Source organism: Xenopus laevis, chromosome 3L (genome assembly GCF_017654675.1).
Source record: "Xenopus laevis strain J_2021 chromosome 3L, Xenopus_laevis_v10.1, whole genome shotgun sequence".
Classification (NCBI taxonomy): domain Eukaryota; kingdom Metazoa; phylum Chordata; class Amphibia; order Anura; family Pipidae; genus Xenopus; species Xenopus laevis.
In genome coordinates this window covers 64,833,167-64,853,799 of record NC_054375.1, presented here as the reverse complement: position 1 = coordinate 64,853,799, position 20,633 = coordinate 64,833,167, and the positions used below count along the sequence as shown (strand labels likewise).

The following is a 20,633-nucleotide window of genomic DNA, read 5'->3' as shown; positions in this document are numbered from 1 at the left end:
TCTCTGCAATACAGCTAAGCATCTTCTCTGGGATGGGAACAGCAATATATAAGCTCTCGAGCAAAATCAAATTTCAGGTGAAGAAAACCAAAACTGCAGGTATGGATCTTTATTAATGTATGCATCGTGTTATTTTTATAGCCCAGTGCTAAATGATTCTTTGTGCATGCCAGTTTTCCTGAAAAGCTGTTCTTAACGATATCTCATTGCTCTTCAGAAATGTTATACAGCCTGATAAATAACTTAAAAAGGAATTATCACATCATACTGGGGTTAAATGCAGTCTTATGGACCATTCGTTATCCATTATGAAGATAATGTCTCTGGCTGTTAATATTATTATCATGTGAAATTGCAGGAACTGCGATCAGAGGCAGTTGGTTCTATATTTAATTCTATATTGCCTATTATCATTTGCGTGCTATACAGTGTTACGCTTAGAATCCTCTTCTAGATTGTTATGGTTATTAGGCTTAAAAAAAATAGCATACTGCATTCACTAATCCCAGGCACCAACCTTGCTAGGGACCCCCTGTATTTGGATTGGTGGGCATTCCCAATTTAACCTATGCAGCCAGGTGCTAGGGTTTGTTGTACCATAGTGAACAGTACTGTTTTGTTGTCTGCAGACTTGCCACAGTGTTTTGAGCTAAGAGAGAACCATAAAGGATTCATAAATCAATGTGAAATAGGAATATGCTTAATCATCACTGTCTTCCATCTACACATTTTGTATTCTCTTAGTCATTTGTTGGATGCAACAAGGCATGGATTAAATTAATAATAAATGAGAAACATAACAGTGCTGTCTGGGAGATGGGTTCTTTTATTCAAGAAGAAGAACTAACTGTGGCTCTGTGCTTTAGCCTTGAACATGCCACCGGGGGATGCAGCAGTAAGACTTTTTGGGCCACAAATAAATGCACAATACCACAATCCACTCTTCACATACTGTACATCTTATCCATAGTCTAACACAGAAATATCCAACCTGTTGTTCTCTGTCTCTTGCTGAACTACATATTTTAACATCCTTTACATTGGACATCGTTTCTCTTACAGCATTAGTATGATTGTAGGATTGTATTTTCCTTGGCAGTGAGGTGTCCTTTAAACTGAAGGCATTCTGAAGTCTATATTTATATATTCTACCATTTTCTTGACACATTTCTTATCAAGTGCCTAAGCAGAAATGGTACATATGCCATCCATTCACATACGTCACCATAGTGATGGACTAGGGTGTAAGGGGCCAACCGGAAAACCTTAGACCTTAGTAGACTATAGGCCCACTCTGCCAAACTACTTTTACTCCTATACTCAGTGGCGGAACTACCGGGGGAGCCAGGGCCCGCACCCCCTCAGGGCCCCCCGGCAGCTCACGCGCCACTGACAAATGCGGCCAAATGGAGGGGGCGGGGCCCGGCTGCGCGTCACGCACCAGGGCCCGCCCCCCTCTAGTGATGCTACTGCCTATACTTACTCAGCTTCTTTATTCTCCTAGTTCTCTTAGTCTTTAGATACTATAATATATAATTATATTGTATCTTATTCTCCTCTTTATTCCCATACAGAAACTGGGAAGGACCATAAAAAGGCAAAATGGTTAGATGCAGGCGGACCCACTGACACCTGGGCCCACCGGGAGTTTTCCTGGTAACTTGGTGGGCCAGTCCATCACTGCTTCCCGATGGGGGTGTGTTGACTGCAGATTGTGATTAATATGTGGGCTGTGTTGGGTGTGCATCCCTGCTTCTAGTGTTGTTTGTAGGTGCAATAGGAGCAAAGCTTTAGTACTTGCTTTCAGACTAGCACTTGGTACAATGCTTAGGCCCCAGAATTAGCATATCACATACACTTACTTTTTATTTATCTTTGTTTAAGTTTGGTATTGCTTGTTTTAGTGGATCAAAACTATAATTTTGTTCTTTGCCCCAGCTAAAACCAGCCAAAAAGTAAAATTTGCTGTTTGTCATGGGCTAAACTGCACTGTAGCCATAGGTGTCCGTAGAAGGGGGCAGTTGCTCCATCCTGATTTCTCCAGGTAGTTCCAAGAAATGTTTTTTATACTTCCCATTAGTGATGTGCCGGTAAGGGTTTCCTGCTACAACCCGCGCCTGCCCGCTTCCGAGGTCCTTTTATAGACCTGCGCCACCTGTTCCACCAATGACGTCACAATGACATTACAAAAGGGGCAGGGCGAGCAGAGGCAAGACTATAAAACCGGAAGTCGGATGCCGGCATTTGAAGGTGGCGGGCGGGGAGAGCAGGAGAAGAGCTCAACCCGCCACCCGCAAGGAGCACTGCAAGGTCGACCCGAACCCGCCCGACCCTCGGGTAAACCCGTGGGTATCGGGTCGGCCCGCACATCACTACTTCCCATCCCAAGGCAAGCCTTAAAGGAGAAGGAAAGACAAAAAAAGAAACTACCTTCACTATGTACTCCATCAGGCCCCCTCCTGAAACGCTTCAATATAAACTCTGAAATCAGTGCTGATTCTGTGAACAAGTGTTCTGTAGTTTTGCCCTTTATAACAGTTTGGCGCCGCCATTTTTTAATCTCTTCCACCGTGCGATCCGTCGTCAATGCGCATGCGCCTCCTTTGTGACCCCCATGATGTAATCACTCGCGCATTCAGACTGCAAACAAGGAGCTACACCAGACCTCAGTCAGACAGACCCGATCGTTGGCTGCCTTTTTTAAACCTCCCCGCCTCAGCTCGTGCACTCGCTAACTTAAAGACTGTAAATCAAAAACAGAGCGAGTGCAGGAGCTTCAAAGCTTCCATTAGTTTCCTGGTAACGGGGAAGCTGCATCGGCTATTGGAGGATGAATTAATGAGTCAGGGGCAGAGAGGTCAGCAATGACGAACGGCTTTGTCACGTGACTGCATCTTCAATGCTGCACAAGGAAGACAAAAGACTCTGGTGTGCATGCGCAGGACACGGCTGGAAGCTATTGCGCATGCGTGTGCCCTATTCAGACGGATTTCTTACAGAAACAAGGGTATGCTTTTTCATACATGTCTAAACTTTTTAAAAAATCGATTGCAGCAAAAAGTTTAAGGAAAAAACTAATGAGGGAATGCTTGCTGGTAATTATATATACTATACATTGGCAACATTTAGAGCTAAAGTAGTTTTTTGGCTTTCCTTCTCCTTTAATTAGGTTTATCTTCAATGGGATGCTACCATATGTGATATTAGTTTACTTGCTCCCCCTGGAAAATTTTCTGCAGACACCAATGACTGTAGCCCGCTGGCTTTATCAGATATCAGTTTCAGTAACTTCCAGCCTGCAGGAAATAATATGTTCAGGAGTAGTAAAAAATATCAATAAATGGCTAAAAAAAAACCCTCCTCTGAAATCTGATCACCACTTTGTTGGCTTATAGTTCAATATTTTCTGTGCCTTGGTCAAGTTCAATATAAACTAGATTTATGTACGCTGAACTTAATGGTACGCTGAACCATAGATACTAGAAGCTACATACTCATCTTTACAGATTCTAACTTGTTTTTTGTTTATTTTTCTGCTTCCAGACTGCAAATACACATGCCACTCTCATTGTAAGGACCGTGTGCATCTGAGCTGTGAACCCAATGGGAAGTTGATGGAATGTATCCCTGCAAATGAAACTCTGGACCGCTCTAACAACAATGAGAAGGTAGCATATTGGATTTTCAATAGAAGTAGAGTAGAAGTAGAGTAGAATACTTTGAACATCCAAATCTCTGTCTTAAAGGGATATTGTCACAAGAAAAAGTGTATTTTTAATTTTTAACAGTTAACAAAGCTCCTCAAGCAAAATCTTGTAATGAAATCTGTTTTTCAAAATAGCAGATAGATCTGTTTTACTCCATCTTGTAGTGTGGCAGTAATGGGAGACTGACTTTTATCAGAGTACAAGTCACATGGCTGGGGGCACTTGGGAAACAAATAACATGGCTAGCCCCACGATCCACATAACAGTTTTCTGAAGCTTATACAAAGTAAGCAAGCAAAGACTCTTACAATGACTCATATTATTTTTCTCCCATTACTGTATGTTATAGCGCTAATTAAGGGCTATTCCACACGGGGAGATAGCGACGCGTTTGCGGTCGCGGCGACAAAGCGCCGCGACAGTCGCCGCGACCGGCGCAGGCGACAGTTTTGTATGGGCGCCTATGTAAAAACGCCTGTGCTAACCACACGAGGCGATGCGCTTTTCAACAGTCGCCTGAAAAAGCCTGGCGAGGCATTGAAAAGCGCATCGCCTCGTGTGGTTAGCACAGGCGTTTTTACATAGGCGCCCATACAAAACTGTCGCCTGCGCCGGTCGCGGCGACTGTCGCGGCGCTTTGTCGCCGCGACCGCAAACGCGTCGCTATCTCCCCGTGTGGAATAGCCCTAAGACATGGGGTCTGTAATATATGTCAGATGGTATCATTAAATGAGATTTTGATGGTTTTCGTGCTTGCAGTACCAGTTGTCTCTTTTGGCCAATGGCATGTGTTTTTTTAAAGTAAATTACAGAATAGCTCCCCCAGCTACAATGCATTTCAGCTAGTAAAGGTCTGGTAACTGTGCTACAAATAAGACAGCTATTTATGTAGAAAACTAAATACATTTTAGATCTGACAGACTCCTCATTGCCATGAGTTCTAATATATATTGTTTTTATTTTTCTTAGAACCCTGACATATCCCTAAACAAATAGATCAAAGCAGAGTTCCCTGCCACTGTATTGTAATCATTTGTTTAAAAAGCTCCCGCAGTGCAGTGTATTTGCTAAAGAAAAAAGATAACAATAAGGCCTTGTTCTCATTTGAGTTTATTTTGGGATGCTGGCAGCTGTACCACAGTTTAAAAATCCCTACTATAATATATGAAATTCAACTGGCTGACGTTTGTTGTGTGAACATGGTCTGAGATTAAATAACACAGCAAAAAATGGGCTATTATGATATGCAAAAATTGGCTATTAATAATGTATTGGTAGCCATGAGACAGAAATACTACACATGAAAACAATATCATCATCCAGTTATTGAACAAATACCTGCTCATTATTCATTAATGAATTAGAATAGGGGAACACCATATGTTAACCAGGTTCACACAAATTCTCCTAATTCCCTGACAACAGAAATCAGTCAGAAGTTGGCTTTATTATTCTGCTTATACAAGATCAGTCAAAACAATATGATGATTGGTTGCTGTGGGTTAGTCCCCAGGAATAAAATTGCAACATTACAATCTAAGCCATTATGAAATGCATATACGGAATCATATTTATGTGCATTGTGATACTTTGCAATCTAGCAAAGTAATGTGCCATGTACTGGTCTTTCTGTATAAAGAAATACAATATAGATAAAAAAGGAGACCTGACAGTGCAAGCTGAAGTATATGTAGGGGCACTGGTATATACAGTATGAGTTTCACCCTCAGATAAATACAGTAGCTGAAAAAACCAAAACAGCAGTAGCATTAACCTATAGCTCTGTCAGATTAGTTTCATGCATTGTACCCAGAGGAGCAACTTTAGGGGCCTATGCCTCACACAAAAAAATTTTGGACCCTCCCCTGCACAAACTGATTGTACATTCTTTGGTGGTCAGGGTTGAATATGTTTTACATATGTGCCTCATAAACAGAGCTAAACATTAACATTAATGCAAGTATTAAATACCAAGTCCTTTATGTATGGATTTTTTTTTGGAGGGACCCATATTAATAAAATGCATTTGTATAAGTAATTGTTATTTTGTCCATTTATAGAATAGAAGCATGATTACATTATTTATAGCAGTTGAAATGAGAACAGTTATTGGGGTATATTTATCAAAGAGTGAAGTTAATAGTGAAGTTCCGCCACTAGAGTGAAATTCAGCCATTCTCCATTCATTTCTATGGGATTTTTATAGGCGTATTTATCAAAGGGTGAACTTTCACTTTCACCCATTGATAAATACACCTTTCAAAATCCCATAGAAATGAATTGAGAGCTGCGGAATTTCACTCTAGTGGCGGAACTTCACTCTTTAATAAATTTACCCCATAGACTTAGTTATTGTACCTTTAGATGGCTGAACTGTATAAAACAGCATGAAACAGGTTTCCAGAAATGAAAGGACTCTGCCTTTAATTTGTATTCCCTGCAAGAAGGAGTAATATAAAACAATGCTGTATATCTGTTTCTTGCTGGGTCAGCATAGCAAAGGGATTTCAGTGGCACCAAAGACCTTGAGAGTATTCAAGCAGAAAATAGGAGCAATGCATCACCATTGGTCATTAGCAATTCTTACTTCAAAAGGATCAATAGCAACAAAAATAAACAGGTAATTGCTATAAAGGAAGCCCACATACTACACACCACTTTCTATTACCCAGGGGCCTCTTATTTCCCAGAAATGTAACTGCATTATGAGAAATAAGAGTAATAAGAAAGAGATGTTGAGAAAGAATGTGAGTTCTGTATGTTGTGTTTTGGATAGCTCTCTGCTGAACCTGTCTGCATGACTAACATCTGTTCCAAAGGGGCCGACCGCATACTGCTATGTAAAGCTTTACCTATGCCCTCATTTTTATATTATTTAAATCATAAAAATGTATTTATGTACCAGATAAGTTACAAAGTGCCCCTTTTCACATGACCAATGTATGTTCCCACAACGAGGCCAAACTCCGAAACAAGAAGTCATTCATAGGCTAAGCCTACATCTGCAGAAAGCATGGAATATGTGTACAACTAAACAGTCATGCACTTCTGCTGGACTTCAAAGGAGGGCATGCACTTCTCCCACATACTGTATCTGCAAGCACTAAACCAGCTTTTAACCCTCTCCATGCTAGGGAAAGTCTGAGAGACTGGAATGTGTGTGCTTATTCTGACTTAATGAGTTCTGTTATAGAGTACACACATTTTTGAATAAGACTAAAATCATAATATCCAATAATAATAATAAGTAGGCAGAATACACTGGGCATGGGCAGCACTAACCTGTCAGTGTGTGAGCTGGACTGCTTACACTGGTATTGTAAACATGAAAGACAAGAGACCCCTGTCTGTAAAATTGCACTCACCGTGGGTAACGGTGGGTTTAGGAGCACATGGTGCCCCAGACCTTCAGGTAAGGGGAGTAATCACACGACCTCAGTCCGGTTTGTGCCAGCCTTAGTTCTACATGGTCATGTCTATTTCAGTGCCAGGTACATTGCAGATCAGGCACCAGTACATTTCCAGGCCATTTAACATATTTTACTCTATTTTATATGTGGATACACCTGTGGACTTTGGCTGGCCCTTGTTAATAAGATTAAGCAAGGATTGGTTTGTTGGCCTTGGCCTTAGTTTCCTGTGCACTTCCAGTAATTATTTGTCTGTCAGTTGCCCAGTTCATTAAACTGGAGGAAAGCCTTGGTGTTCACAGTAAGCTGATTGAACAAGATTATCAGCATATTTTCCATTCCTTTTTTTTTATTGAGCTCTGCAAATGAACATTTGGATTTAACGGAAAACATTTGTATACAATAAAGGTTTATCTTCTGTTTATTCCCTTCATATTTGCATTTGTTCACCTAAAAACTCTTGTTTGTAGTGTTGATATTTATTAAAGATTGTTAAGGTTAACTTTTCTGCCGCTAACAACATTGTAGCTCCTTCTCATATATAATTTAAAAATGTGTAGTGAATACTCCATACATGCATTTTTACCATAAATAGAAGTAGAAATTGAGAATAAAGAAATGTTTGTTTCCAGGTACAGGTAAACACTTTTTATTTTGATAACAGTAAGTCTTTAACCCTTTGTCTCTACGAGTAGTATATTGCTTAGTAACTAATTCTCAAGAGAAAAGTTTTACTTAGAGAATGGTGATATTTTGGCCTAAAATAGCAGAGACACTTTAGAGATTGGTCAGTTTTGGGCAAAGTACTGCAGGATCTATAACAAACAAGGGAAAGTTGTGCTCACCACTATTTTTAAAACCATTAGGCGGGGGTGCAATGAGGGTGTGACCACAAAATACATATAGTCAAATACAAGAGTCCTCTGCACTCAACCCATTATCAATATATTTAAGACAGCGACATTTTGTGCATACTGCTACTGAAAAATGCCTTACCCTTTAAACAAAACAGGGATTGTTTGTCCATATATTGCAATATATTTAAGCTGGCCAACTACGTCAAAGTCATCCCATATCTGGCCAGTCCTATGCTCAATTCTATCCGATTCATTAAGAAGTCTATTGTTTCATTATACATTTTACAAAGGGACGAGGTTTTACCTGCAACTTACTTGCTGCTTTCAAAGTAAACCTCCATACTTGGCTGCCCTTTTATTAGACACCAGTGGGATCACCTGACTATAGCTGGGAAGGGTGGGAGCTACAACATGGAGCTGGTCACTGCTCCTGTATAAACTATAACAAACAAGGGAAAGTTGTGCTCACCACTATTTTTTAAAACCATTAGGCGGGGGTGCAATGAGGCTGTGACAACAAAATACATATAGTCAAATACAAGAGTCCTCTGCACTCAACCCATTATCAATATATTTAAGACAGCGACATTTTGTGCATACAGCTACTAAAAAATGCCTTACCCTTTAAACAAAACAGGGTACTGCAGGATACCAGCTGTCTTATTTGCTGGGTCCTGACTGATCTGCCAGAATACATAGCTGTGTATTAAATTAATTTGTACTACCTGTTTGGTACAAAAGCAAAAGTAGAACCCAGATGATTCAGACCATCATCACATAGTAGAATTTTCTGGTTATTCAGTGCAGAGAAAAACTGGACTTTCCAGTACAAATGAGGGACTGTGGGTTGAGCTGTCAAAAGAGGTACTGTCCCTCTAAAAATGGGACAGTTAGGAGGTATGCCAAAGGTCCAAAAAGCTCACCTACATGAAGCCATAGAGGTCATGGAAAGTTTCCTCTATTATCTGAACAAAAAAAATTGAGCATCTAAAAATACATATGACATTAGTTATTAATCTTATTAGTGAGTCTCAACTCCAGGAGAGCGGGAGATTAGATTAGTGTTGTAATGAGATTTCTGGGCAGTATTAATCTGTCCAGGTTGCTAGAAAATGGAGTCTGCTGCAAGGCTATTAAGTATGGATTATTTGAAACCAAGTAATATTCTGTAAAACATGTTACAACTAAGACATAGTTGAATTATTCTTTAATATGATTAAATCTATTTTTGCATATTTAAAAAAAGAAATATGTGATCACCAGCAAGACATTAATTCAACATGAGAAGTAAAAAGGTTACATAAATTGGCATATAACCCAGTTATCCTATGTAACATGCAGGTTTCTTTAACTTGTTGCTCTCCAGCTGTTGAGAGACTTCTCAGAATGCTCTGACTGATTGTAACCTCCAAGTCACTTCCAGTGGTAGCTACCCAGCAAACAAGCAAGATTTGATATGCAGAGAAATCTTATAAGTCACAGACAGGGAATAACATCAACAAATATAAGCGGCAAGCCTGCTGTGTAGTATTGTGTATTCTGTTTGGAGAGAGAAAACAAAGAATCCACTAAGTTTCCTTATCTCTCTGTGCAGCCTTGATCATCTAGCCCCTTGGATGGTAGACCCATGCATCAGACTTTTTGTGCACTTTGTGTGGTCTTGTGTATGCAGTACTGTAGGGTAAGCTCAAGCATGATTCCTTATCAGAATATTGGCTGACTGGGATCCCTGAATACACTGGGAACTGCTGCAGAGGTATTGGGATGATTTATTCGGTGCATTCATATGGTTCTAACATCATATCACCCGCACTTTTCCCAATGTGGTTGCCTCTCTGTGCACCCTCATTGGATGAACTAAGGAATGCAAGGGTGCACAGAAAGGAGAAAGCAATGGGATATTTCTGAGGCCACTGTTCAAGAGGCAGTCACGGATTTTCTGTGCTGGGTGTCACACACTGTATACACATACACAAAAATGAAGGTGACATGACAGTGAAGCTTGTGATCTGTATTTGGCTCTCACATACAAAATAGATTTGGAATTCATGTTTCTTTTTTTCTTTATAGAATAATGTCAGCCTTTAGATCTTCCAAGAATTTCCTTCCTTCCATTATGTTTCTGTGCGGCTAATGTAAACACTTTGCAGATATGCTTGTGCAGTGTTTTCACTTTGTAATTAAGTAATGGCTGGTTTGTGGGTGTTGTGTGATCTGAGTGGTATCTCTGTAAGGAAAGCCCAGTCCTGTTACCTTGATATAATCCAGGTCTCATTGAAATAGTGCCAGTAACTCAAAACAGGGCAAGCAATGGTGGAACCAGGGTGTGATATAACAGTAATGCACATCTCTATTTTAGGAGCAATAACAATATGTAATACTAATTGGCAAATTGTAGGGAGATCTTAGTATCCTACATATGCTGGCCACTGTTCCCAAAACATAATGATGTAAAATATGGCCACATTGTTTTGAACGTTTTTACTGGTGAGTGATGCAAGGTATTTTAATTTAAAGGAAAACTATTGCCCCAAACAATGTAGGTCACTATAAAAATATGTTGCATAAAACAGCTCATATGTAAAACTCTGCTTCATGTAAATTAACTCGTGTCATAATAATATACTTTTTTAGTAGTATGTGCCATTGGTAATTCAAAATAGAAAATTGCCATTTTAAAAAATAAGGGCTGCCCCCCTGAGATCATAGGATTCATGGTGAACACAAACAAACCAAACAAACCATACATGTTAGTTACATGAGCCAATGAACAGACAGACGTATGTCTTTTGCTTCCATACTTCTTCCTGTTACAGTTAGATCTGCAGTATTTCTGGTCAGGTGATCTCTGAGGCAGCACAGAAAATATCATAAAATTGTGGCTCAAGGGAAAAGATGTAAAAGGGCAATATTTACTTAAATATATATGTTCCAGTTTTGTAAGATTTTTTAATATGCCACTTAATATGATGTAAACTATCTCTTGCTCAAGTATTCATTTTGGGGGTAAAGTTTTCCTTTAAAGTGATGGTTTGCAGATGAAGTGCTGTGATTAGGACAGTCATGCTAAATGAGTAAGGTGGATGGGGTTAAATGATGTTGTGCAACTAGCTGATAGTGTGCAGTGGTTGAGTTAGCAAGTTCTGCTTTTGTTATGACAACTTTAACTAAAGGAGTGTCTTGTCGCCAGCCTTCAGTTAACAAAGCATATGTCTGATGTGATTACGTACACAGTTTTTCTCAATGACATTTTAAAAACAAAGCTACCTTTTGCGAGAATGTGACACAGTATTAAAGTTAGCTTTGAACCTAGTCTAGAACAAAAGAGTGGTTTCCGTGATAACAGCTGTACTCTTGTCTGCTGGTAATTATAGATGAGACAAACCAGTTTAAAAGCTTGTGGTGAGGCTGCCTATGAACATCATAGGTGATCATTACCCTGCACCTTTGTTGTGCTGCTTTAGGGTTGAGACACACGGGCAGATTCGGGGGGATTTAGTCACCTGGCGACTAATCGCCTCCTCGTCTGGGCGACAATCTCCCCGAACTGCCTTTGAGTGTCTTCCCGTTCGCTATAATGAAAAGCGCACACGCGGCGCTTCGTTTTCCGAAGTCGCCCAAGTTGCCTCACGAGGAATCTCCCGAATCTGCCCATGTGTCACAACCCTTAGGCTAGCCTGCCCCTACCATTTTCAACTTCTTTACTAGTTTCTGTGGGTGATTAATGAAGATAACATATAACAGAAGGCATGCTTTCACTTCATTTATCAGTACAGCTATGGGATCTGTTATTCAGAATGCTCGGGAGCATACCTTAATGCTACTAAAATATTTTAAACATTATATAAACCCTGTATATCATGTATATATGTTATCTCTTTTAAGTCCTAAGCAAGTTTTAAAGATAAACAACATTTAGCATGTTTCATCCCAGCATGCTGCAGTGGGCATCATTTTTGCAGATGGTACCAGATTTTTGGTTCTCCACAGACACGGTAGAACTATTTTACACAATCCGTGGATTTATTTTTGGTTGCTCTTCTTTATGGTAGGTGGCCTGCCAAGCTTTAAACACTGCCTATGCCAAACTGGCCAGAGCAGCACAGTGCTTCGATCACAGCTGGAGCCAAACAACTCTACAGAAGGGTTATCCATACAAAGCCTCTAAGCCTCTAATGTTTAATCCGGGGCCTCCACAATAGTAGTGGGCAGCACCAACTGTTATCAAGGCTTTATATGTAGAGCAGGCATGCTGTTCATGTCATAGCATTAAATTACTGTATATCTAACAGACTATAATTACTGATGGGTATTTATGTAGTGCGGACACATTTTACACAGTGATTTACAGAGATCGTTCAACATTAAATCAGTCCCCACAAAAGTAGCATTTACAGTCTAAGTCTTTAAAGATAGTGTCCAGGCTGGAATCAAACCTATGACCCATGTGCTGCAAGGAAGAAGTGCTACCCACTGCACTGCAAAACAACACTCCCTTTAATCAATGTTTTTATGTTCCAGATTCCTGTGTTGTTTACTTATCCTAAATATAACATTGACACAAAGGTGTGTTGCAGAACAAAGGTGATCATATTGTTTCAGATAGATCAGCAGTTTGTTCTGAAGTGATAGCATGGCAAAAAGTATGGCTTTAGCAAAAAGGTATGGTGCATGACTAGTATGCAGAGGTGTCACTTCTGAACAATGTAATGATACAAAAAGATTGACCTGTGGTAGAAGAGAAGGCCAGCTGAATCAAAGGAAAATTCACACCCCTGTAGAGACATGCATAATTGGACTTCAATACCTACAAAGACAGGGAGGTACCATACCCTATCATTATTCACCTTTGCACATCATCCTGCTACACCTGCTTTATATGCTTTATATACAAGACCTTATATATTCAGTTTACAGTTAAATTTAACTAGAGATATAATGGGAATACCGTAGTTATTTTCTGTATCATCTTTTTGCCAGTATGAATACGGTTAGTTATAAAATGTGTTTCCTAGTCTTAATAAATGAGTTTAACCACTTTCTTAGGTTCACTTACAAAATTTATTTTTACTTGGTTAAATTAAAATATATTAATATTGCTATTGTAGAAGTTCTGCAGCATTACTTCAGTTGTTACACAATACAAGTTATCCTTATATGGATATGACTTGACTAATAAAATACAAATAATATGGTGAATGTATATGGGAGTCATTCAAATGCAGTGGGAGCTTTAAGCCTTTAACATGATCATTGGGGTTGATAATTTTGCCATTTTAAGCAGTGCTTTCATATATGGGAGCAAAGGTGTATGGAACACAACACTGGATTATTTTAACTAGCCAGCCCCATGTATTTTTTAGTCAGAAATCTGTTGTATTACATGCACTTCAAGATAAATCTGCATGCAGTGTTCCCCAGCCAGTGGTTCACAAGCAACATGTTGCTTACCAACACCTTGGATGTTGCTCGCAGCGGCCTCAAAGCAGATACTTATGTTTAAAGTTCTTAGCTTGGAGGCAAGACAGACCCTCCTGTAGGATGCCAGTCCACATAGAGGCTACAAAATTATGTAATAAAAGGTACTAAGTTTGCCCGGGACCGGTAACCAATAGCAACCAATAAGGTGTTTGCTTTTAAACAGTTGACCAGTAAATGCTTCCTGTTGACTGGTTGCGATGGGTTACCGCTCCTAGGCAAACTTAATGTCTTTTATTACATAATCCCCATAATCACACAACAATTTTGGCAATTACGCAGATAGGATGTTTTAGGCTTAGTCCACACCAGGCGATTCTGGGAGATTTAGCACCTGGCGACTAATCGCCTCTTCTTTGAGGCGACAAATCTCCCTGAACCACTTCCTCTTCTCCTGCGCCAGCTGTAATGAGAGTCGCCTGCATTATGACACACGCGGCGCTTCGTTTTCCGGAGTTGCTTCATGAGGAAACTTCGAGCAACTTCGGAAAACAAAGTGCTTTGTGTGTCATAAAGCAGGCGACTCATTACAGCCGGCAATTCCAGTTGTTCTCAATACAAAGGGAAAAAATGCCTTCTTGAGCATCTTCCAGTGCATGAAGCATTTTCATGATTAGCTGGAGTCAATACATGTAAAGTGTTTTACATGCTGTCATTCTAATGGATCTGAAAGGCAAGATATTTTGCATCTATTTGTCTCCCATGGGAATGGCGATTTCCTGCAGGCAACCATCACAGGGGGCGCCAATTTAAGAATACTTGAGCCTTTGGGTACTAACACCAGGTGAGAGTTCCTAAACGCTTACATGTTTTTTTCCTTTGAATGCCTCGCTTAGCAGGTTTTTTTTTTATCCCTGACCAAAAATAAAAAGTTCAGCAGGTGCTTGAAGGCTTGAGCATTCTTAAATTAGCAATTGCATGAAATTTACCATTAAATTAATATAAAGGAAAAATGAATAAGGTGTAATGATCCTAATTGGGACAAAGATTTCCATCATCATTTGCCCTTCTCTGTTACTTATCATGAGGTATTTCATCTATTATAGCAAGGCTTGTTTGCTAGAGATAGGGCCAAGAAAAACACATTTTCTCAGCCTGCTGAAAAGCCCATGTGAATTGCCTAAGGTGTCACCAAATCAGTCTTGGAGGCAAGTTTTGGTTGCATAAAAACCAGTTGTACTGCTAAACAGAGCCTCCTCTAGGCTGCCAGTCCACAGGGCTACCGAATAATCAATCACAGCAATTATTTGGCACCCCCGTGGAACTATATATATACTGTATGTATATATATATGTATATATATATATATATATATATATATATATATACCTATATACATGATTGTGTTGCTCCCCGACTCTTTTTACATTGATTTATGGGTAAAAAAGGCTGGGGACCATTAATCTATATAATACAAATATTAACCATTAGGATAATGGTAGGCAGCATTCTGGATAACAGGTTCCATACATGTAATAGGCATTTGATGATGGTATATGGCATGATAGTTAATTGGATTTAGCTATAACAGCTTTAAACACCACCAGCCTGTTTTTGTAGAATTGAACCCTTTCCCAAAATGTTTGTACCATAAACATGACCCAAAATAGTTTCTTCCTCTGATATTATATTTAAGTCTAAATAGTTTTCTCTCACCCCCTAGTGTCAGAAGGATTCCATTCAAAGTTGGGTGTTTCTCAACTGAAAATGCTGGTGGAGAATGCACCCTGTGTGCCATCAACTTAAAAATTGTATAACATATATATTTGTATGTGTTCTATTTTATTCCTCTTGAGGAAACTTCGGAAAGCCGATGTGATCCGAGTGCCATCCTGCCGGCGATTTACATTCTAGCTGGCGGGAAGGCATTTATGGGAGATAAGTTGCACGAAGAAGAGGCGATTTGTCGCTGGGCGATTAATCTCCCCAAGTAGCAGCGTGTGCCACCACAATAAGAGCTGGTGTGGGCACTTAACAGCTACATTTCATTCCCTGGCTATCAAGTTAACTTAACTGAACACATGTTTAGAATGTAGGGTTTTTTATTTTCCTAAAATGCTGCTATCTATGTTTGTGTCTTGCTTCCAAGTAGGGAAGTGTTTTGGGAGTATAGTCTGCCTTTTGGCAGTAGGGGTGTCACACATTAATAAACCTGCTCTTTCACAAATATGTACCTTTCTCCTCACTATTGCTGACTTGTTTTTTATCCTCGTCAGATCATTTCCACTCACCATTTATTCTATAATCCCCAACCTGTATAAGAAATGCTAAATGTAAGATTTATCCACAAAGAACATATCAGTTGATATGAATCCGTTGGATTCCTGGAATTGGACAGTTATGTATATACAGATTGGATTCCATCACCATGTTCACTGAATGCCTACGACTGGTTTTAAAAAATGCAATAGAAAAGAATACTGTATGACTAGATTACCACCAAATTGATTTCATAATGGAAAGAATAAATGCTTAATAATAAAAATCACTGTGATAGTAAAATAAGTAGTAGTCCCAGTAGTTGATGTATAAATCCTTTAAAATGTATCTGCGGCCTGCATTGTAAGACCTGTAAGTCTTTTAAAATATAGCTAGACCAAATAACATACTTGCAATTCCAAATTATATTACAGGTATGGGATCTGTTATCAGGAAACGTGTTACCCAGAAAGCTCTGAATTATGGAAAGGTTGTCTCCCATAGTACCTTGTACTTTATCTAGGCTAAGATATAATTAATCCTTATTGAAAGCAAACCCAGTTTATTGGGTTTATTAATGTTTACATGATTTTCTAATAGAATTAAGGTATGAAGATCCAAATTACAGAAAGATCCGTTATCCAGACAACCCCAGGTCCTGAGCATTCTGGATAATAGGTATTGCATCTTTTTTTGATGAAATATAATAATAACAAAAGGCTTGTACATTAAATGGTATGAGACAATATGACTCCAATTGCTGCAATCAGAATATTCTAGGATAATAGCTCCAAACTCAGTGGCTCAGCAGCTCCCACCTTCTTCAGGAATTATTGTAGATCACTACTGTATAAATTATCCATTATATGGCATTCATGTCTATACATGCACATAAAACTGACATCAAGGCAGACACAACACTTCAAGTTCACGCCATTAACAGGGAAATATTTTTAACTTCAGAAAATGAGAAAGATAAGCAAACCCTTGAATTTGGTTTTGGCTAAAAAAATTCTTAAAACAGAATAAGCACCTATGTGTCAGAATACTGATACTAATAGATCCTTTTTCTAAAGGTTAATTTTACATAGCTTGCCTAATTTTAAAAACATTATTCAACCATGTTAAAAGCAATCCCAAAGCATTTTCCCACAATTACACTGGATCACCATATGTAAAGTGCTTTACATACATTGAACCCCATTGTTCTGGATTAGCTTTGTTGCACATGGAAGAGGTAATTAGCCCCAGACAACAAAGCACAACATATGCAATTGTCCTAAATTATTATTTTCATGAGAATATGTTTTCCAGTCTAAAAACTCACCATTTTCCCATATCTTCTCTGTCACCTTCCTAATCCTACTTCTCTAACCAAACATAGCCATAATTATAAAAGGCAGGCTAACATTGTAGACATGGTCAAGTAGGAGTTTATTGCCATTTGTACTAAAAGTACATAGGAATTATTGTGCAGCATAGATTTCTAGGAGAAAACCTTGACACTATTGCCTACATGGGGGGGGGGGGGGTATTTCTAACACAGTCCCAGATATCAACAATTAAAACAGCAGGTTTATATGATAGAAGCAGCAGGGAGACAGGGAGATTTCTCCCAGTATCTGGTTTCAGTGTATATAAGAAAATAATATCATTAATGTAAAATCCCAAGTCTTTTAACAGTTGGGAGTATGCTGGGATTTCCAGTTCTTAACAGCTGGAGGGTTGGGCGTTGATATCCTTGTTTTGGCAGACAGGTGGGGAACTGTAGGAGGTCCTGTTTGGTTTCAGATATATAAAAACACCACATACATATGCATGGTTACACATATAACAGATGACTAAGGGAGAAAGAATTCTTAATATTGATTTTGCCATTCATTAAGTGTGTTGTGCAACTGTATTTCTTTATTGTTTTATGCATACCATCAATATGACATCCTTAACATAATTACACTGTATATATTCTTGTTTTTCAATGTTAGTTTTACAGCCTAGTATAATACACTTAACACATATATAGCAGACTGAATATGTATTTTGCACCTTGCAGTTTCTTTGTTTATGTTTATCCCCCCCATATAGCCTTGTAAATAAACACAGAAGTTGTGATCTTATCTTACCTCAAAAAGTTGTTCTTTCACTTTACAGTCCATTTAAGTAAAAATCAATCCTTCTGTTAAACAATGTATATTTTCCCTTCAAAAACAAAGTTTTGTATTGAGATAGATTGGCCTGTAATACTTTTGGGTGGCACACCCACCATTATGTCATGTTTTGGCAACAGTTTTTAATGTGGATCAGACTTGCAACAAGTTAATCCTGCCTCTATGTGTGTAGCAGTGAGGTCACACTGCCTTAGATAAGCTGGTTATTTGTCTTTTGAAGTTTTATGTACTTTGCACAAGAGAGGAAAATGTGAACCTATGTCATCTATTCAAGGCCAAAACACTGTGTCCATGAGGAACTATTTGTGTTTGCTTGATTCTAGCCAGGCACTGAAATGACTCTGACAGAGAGCAACACAAGACACAGTAGAGAATGGTATTTTAGAAGGATTATCCAGAATGCTCAGGACCTGGGGTTTTCAGAATACAGGATATTTCCATAATTTGGATCTCCATAAGTCAGCTAAAAAAAAATGTAAACAGTTAAACACAATAGGATTATTTACCCGCAACAAGGATATCTAAGTTAGAATCAAGTACAAGCTACTGTTTTGTTATTACAGAGAAAAATCATTTTTAAATATTTGAATTAATTGATTAAAATTGAGTTTATGGGGGATGGACTTCCTGTGGTTCTGACCTTTAGGATTCTGAGATGTATTTTTTGCATCTTGGTAGAAAAAAAACTTTGTTATGGCAAAGAAAACTTTGCAGTGGGCTGAATTATGATTGCCCCCAGCTTTGTTTGGAACTGGCTCATTAATTAAATTAAAACCAACCATACTTCTTGATTAAACTAACCTTTAGTGGCCACTTTCAGCCAGGTATTCCTCACAACCATACATTTTTGTAGAAGTGTTAGCACAGTTGAGCAGCTCCATGCAAACACTTTCATTGCTTGTACACTTGTGTGACACCATGTAGGAGTTAAGGTGGCCGTACACAGGCAGAGCCGCTCGAAAAAACAAGCAGATCACTCCCCGATATGCCCACATTGAGGTCGGTGATATTGGGCTGATCGAATTGTGGGCCCAATGATTGGAACAGAATGGAGGCTATATGGGCATTCAGATCGCGGGACCGCATCGATAAACAGATGCGCCCGCGATCAGATGGGATTTTTTAACCATGCCTGATCGACATGATTTGATTTGATTAGCCCCCCCCCATTTTTCTGACTTCGGGCAATTTTGGCCACCAATTTTTTTTCCTCATGTTGGGTCCTAGCCACCAATACTTTTTAATGGGGGGCCCTGGCCACAAATGGTTTTTTATGGGGGGCCCTGACCACCAATATCTTTTTATTTTTTATTAACATGTGGGAACCCTAGCCACCAATATTTTATTGTTTTTTTACTGTGTGGTGGGGGGGACCTGTAGGTGGGGCTTGCGGTAGGCCCAGCCCAGGGGTCCCAGGAAATGTTGTCGTATGGGGCTCTGCGATTTCTGATGCCAGTCCTGCTTTTTCCATTGCTTAGTAGTGACATTCAACGCTTATAGGCCGCTTTATTAACATTTAATAACTCTGTCCCATTGGAATTTAGGGATAAAGTGTCATCTCCCCGGGCGTGTAAATATTGGAGGCGTGTATCCTGTATATAGTTGAAGAGCAGAGTATGGAGTGAGCGGGTTTAGTGGTCAGTCGGGTTTGGGAGGTGCAATCACCTGGCTGCTAGGGTAGGGGGCGGGCCGGAGCACTACACTCCCGGCAACAGCAGGAGGAGCCGTAGCAGTCTGTACGCTACACAGCAGGAAATACACTTCGCACGGAGACACGGTCTGTCCTTTAGCCCTGGATCTGTCCGCGCACCCGGCCGGGACAAGCTTATCCGCACACTCTCGTGGAGCCGCCAGTCCTCTAGTCGTTGATCAAGCGCAACGCCCCTTGTGAGTGCCATGTGAGGGTTTGTGTGGAGCTGGGAGGTGCAGGGAGCAGCCCGGCCGGGTGGGTGAGCATGTACCGGTGACAAGTACGGGACACTTTCCTCACCCCAGGGACTGGCCAGATGACGTGGAGCAGCAACATGAGCAGCGGATACAGCAGCCTGGAGGAGGACTCCGAGGAATTTTACTTCACCGCCAGGACCTCCTTCTTCAAGAAACCCTCAGGGAAGGCAGTCCGGGGGCAACATGTGAGTTTCCCGGCGCCAGGGCTCAGTCCCATGTCATAATTATTGCTCTTCTCTTTTCTGTCACATGTCCTGACCAGTGTCCCCTGCACACCTACTTCTACGTGCACTTACAGTGTCTGAGCCGCGACCTTACAGGTGTCCTTCAACTACAACTCCCAGTAGGGTGTGCGCCATATCTGGACTTAACCAGCTTTACTTCTTAATAACTTACTGGCAGCCAGTTTCATGCAACTGCCCATAGTGATGTGTGCCTTAGGAAAAAGTCACCCTGCACAACCTGCAGCACACAAACTGTTGTCACTGTAGAACCACACTGTGCACACGAGGAGTCTGTACTTCACTGACCTGCACCCAACCTGATCCCACGACTTATGTTTCAGCTTGAACCTGCCCATCCCTCCACTTCCCACACATTGCCACCTGCACCCAGGGGCGATCCTGGCCCCTCCGCTGCCTGCTGCTGCCCCCCCTCCCCTGGAAATTTGCTCTTAAAGTACCAGGAGCAGCATTTTTGCTGCCCCTGGTACCTAGTGGGGCGCTGCTGCCTGAGGCGACAGCCTCAACTTGCCTCATTGGCGAAGCACCCCTGCCTGCACCCCAGGGCCCCATAGAAAAGGGAGGTTTTTTCTCATTTCCAAGGGATAATTTAACTTGACTTATAGTTCTGGTGGGATTTCTGCCC

The 20,633-nt window shown here is 40.2% G+C and overlaps 1 protein-coding gene across 5 annotated transcripts in view; it reads left to right on the top strand.

Moving 5' to 3' along the window:
* rassf3.L (Ras association (RalGDS/AF-6) domain family member 3 L homeolog) overlaps nucleotides 1–20,633 on the top strand; it is a 94,271-nt gene that overhangs the window by 44,180 nt on the left and 29,458 nt on the right. For 3 of the 5 annotated variants that reach the window (XM_018251399.2, XM_041586323.1, XM_041586325.1), the window contains exon 2: nucleotides 3,544–3,668. In XM_018251399.2, coding sequence (XP_018106888.2) covers nucleotides 3,544–3,668 — 125 coding nt within the window. Of the gene's footprint in view, nucleotides 1–2,852; nucleotides 3,008–3,543; nucleotides 3,669–19,336; nucleotides 19,952–20,633 lie in introns of those variants that run through there. The other 2 variants (XM_041586324.1, XM_041586326.1) reach the window with 2 other exon arrangements.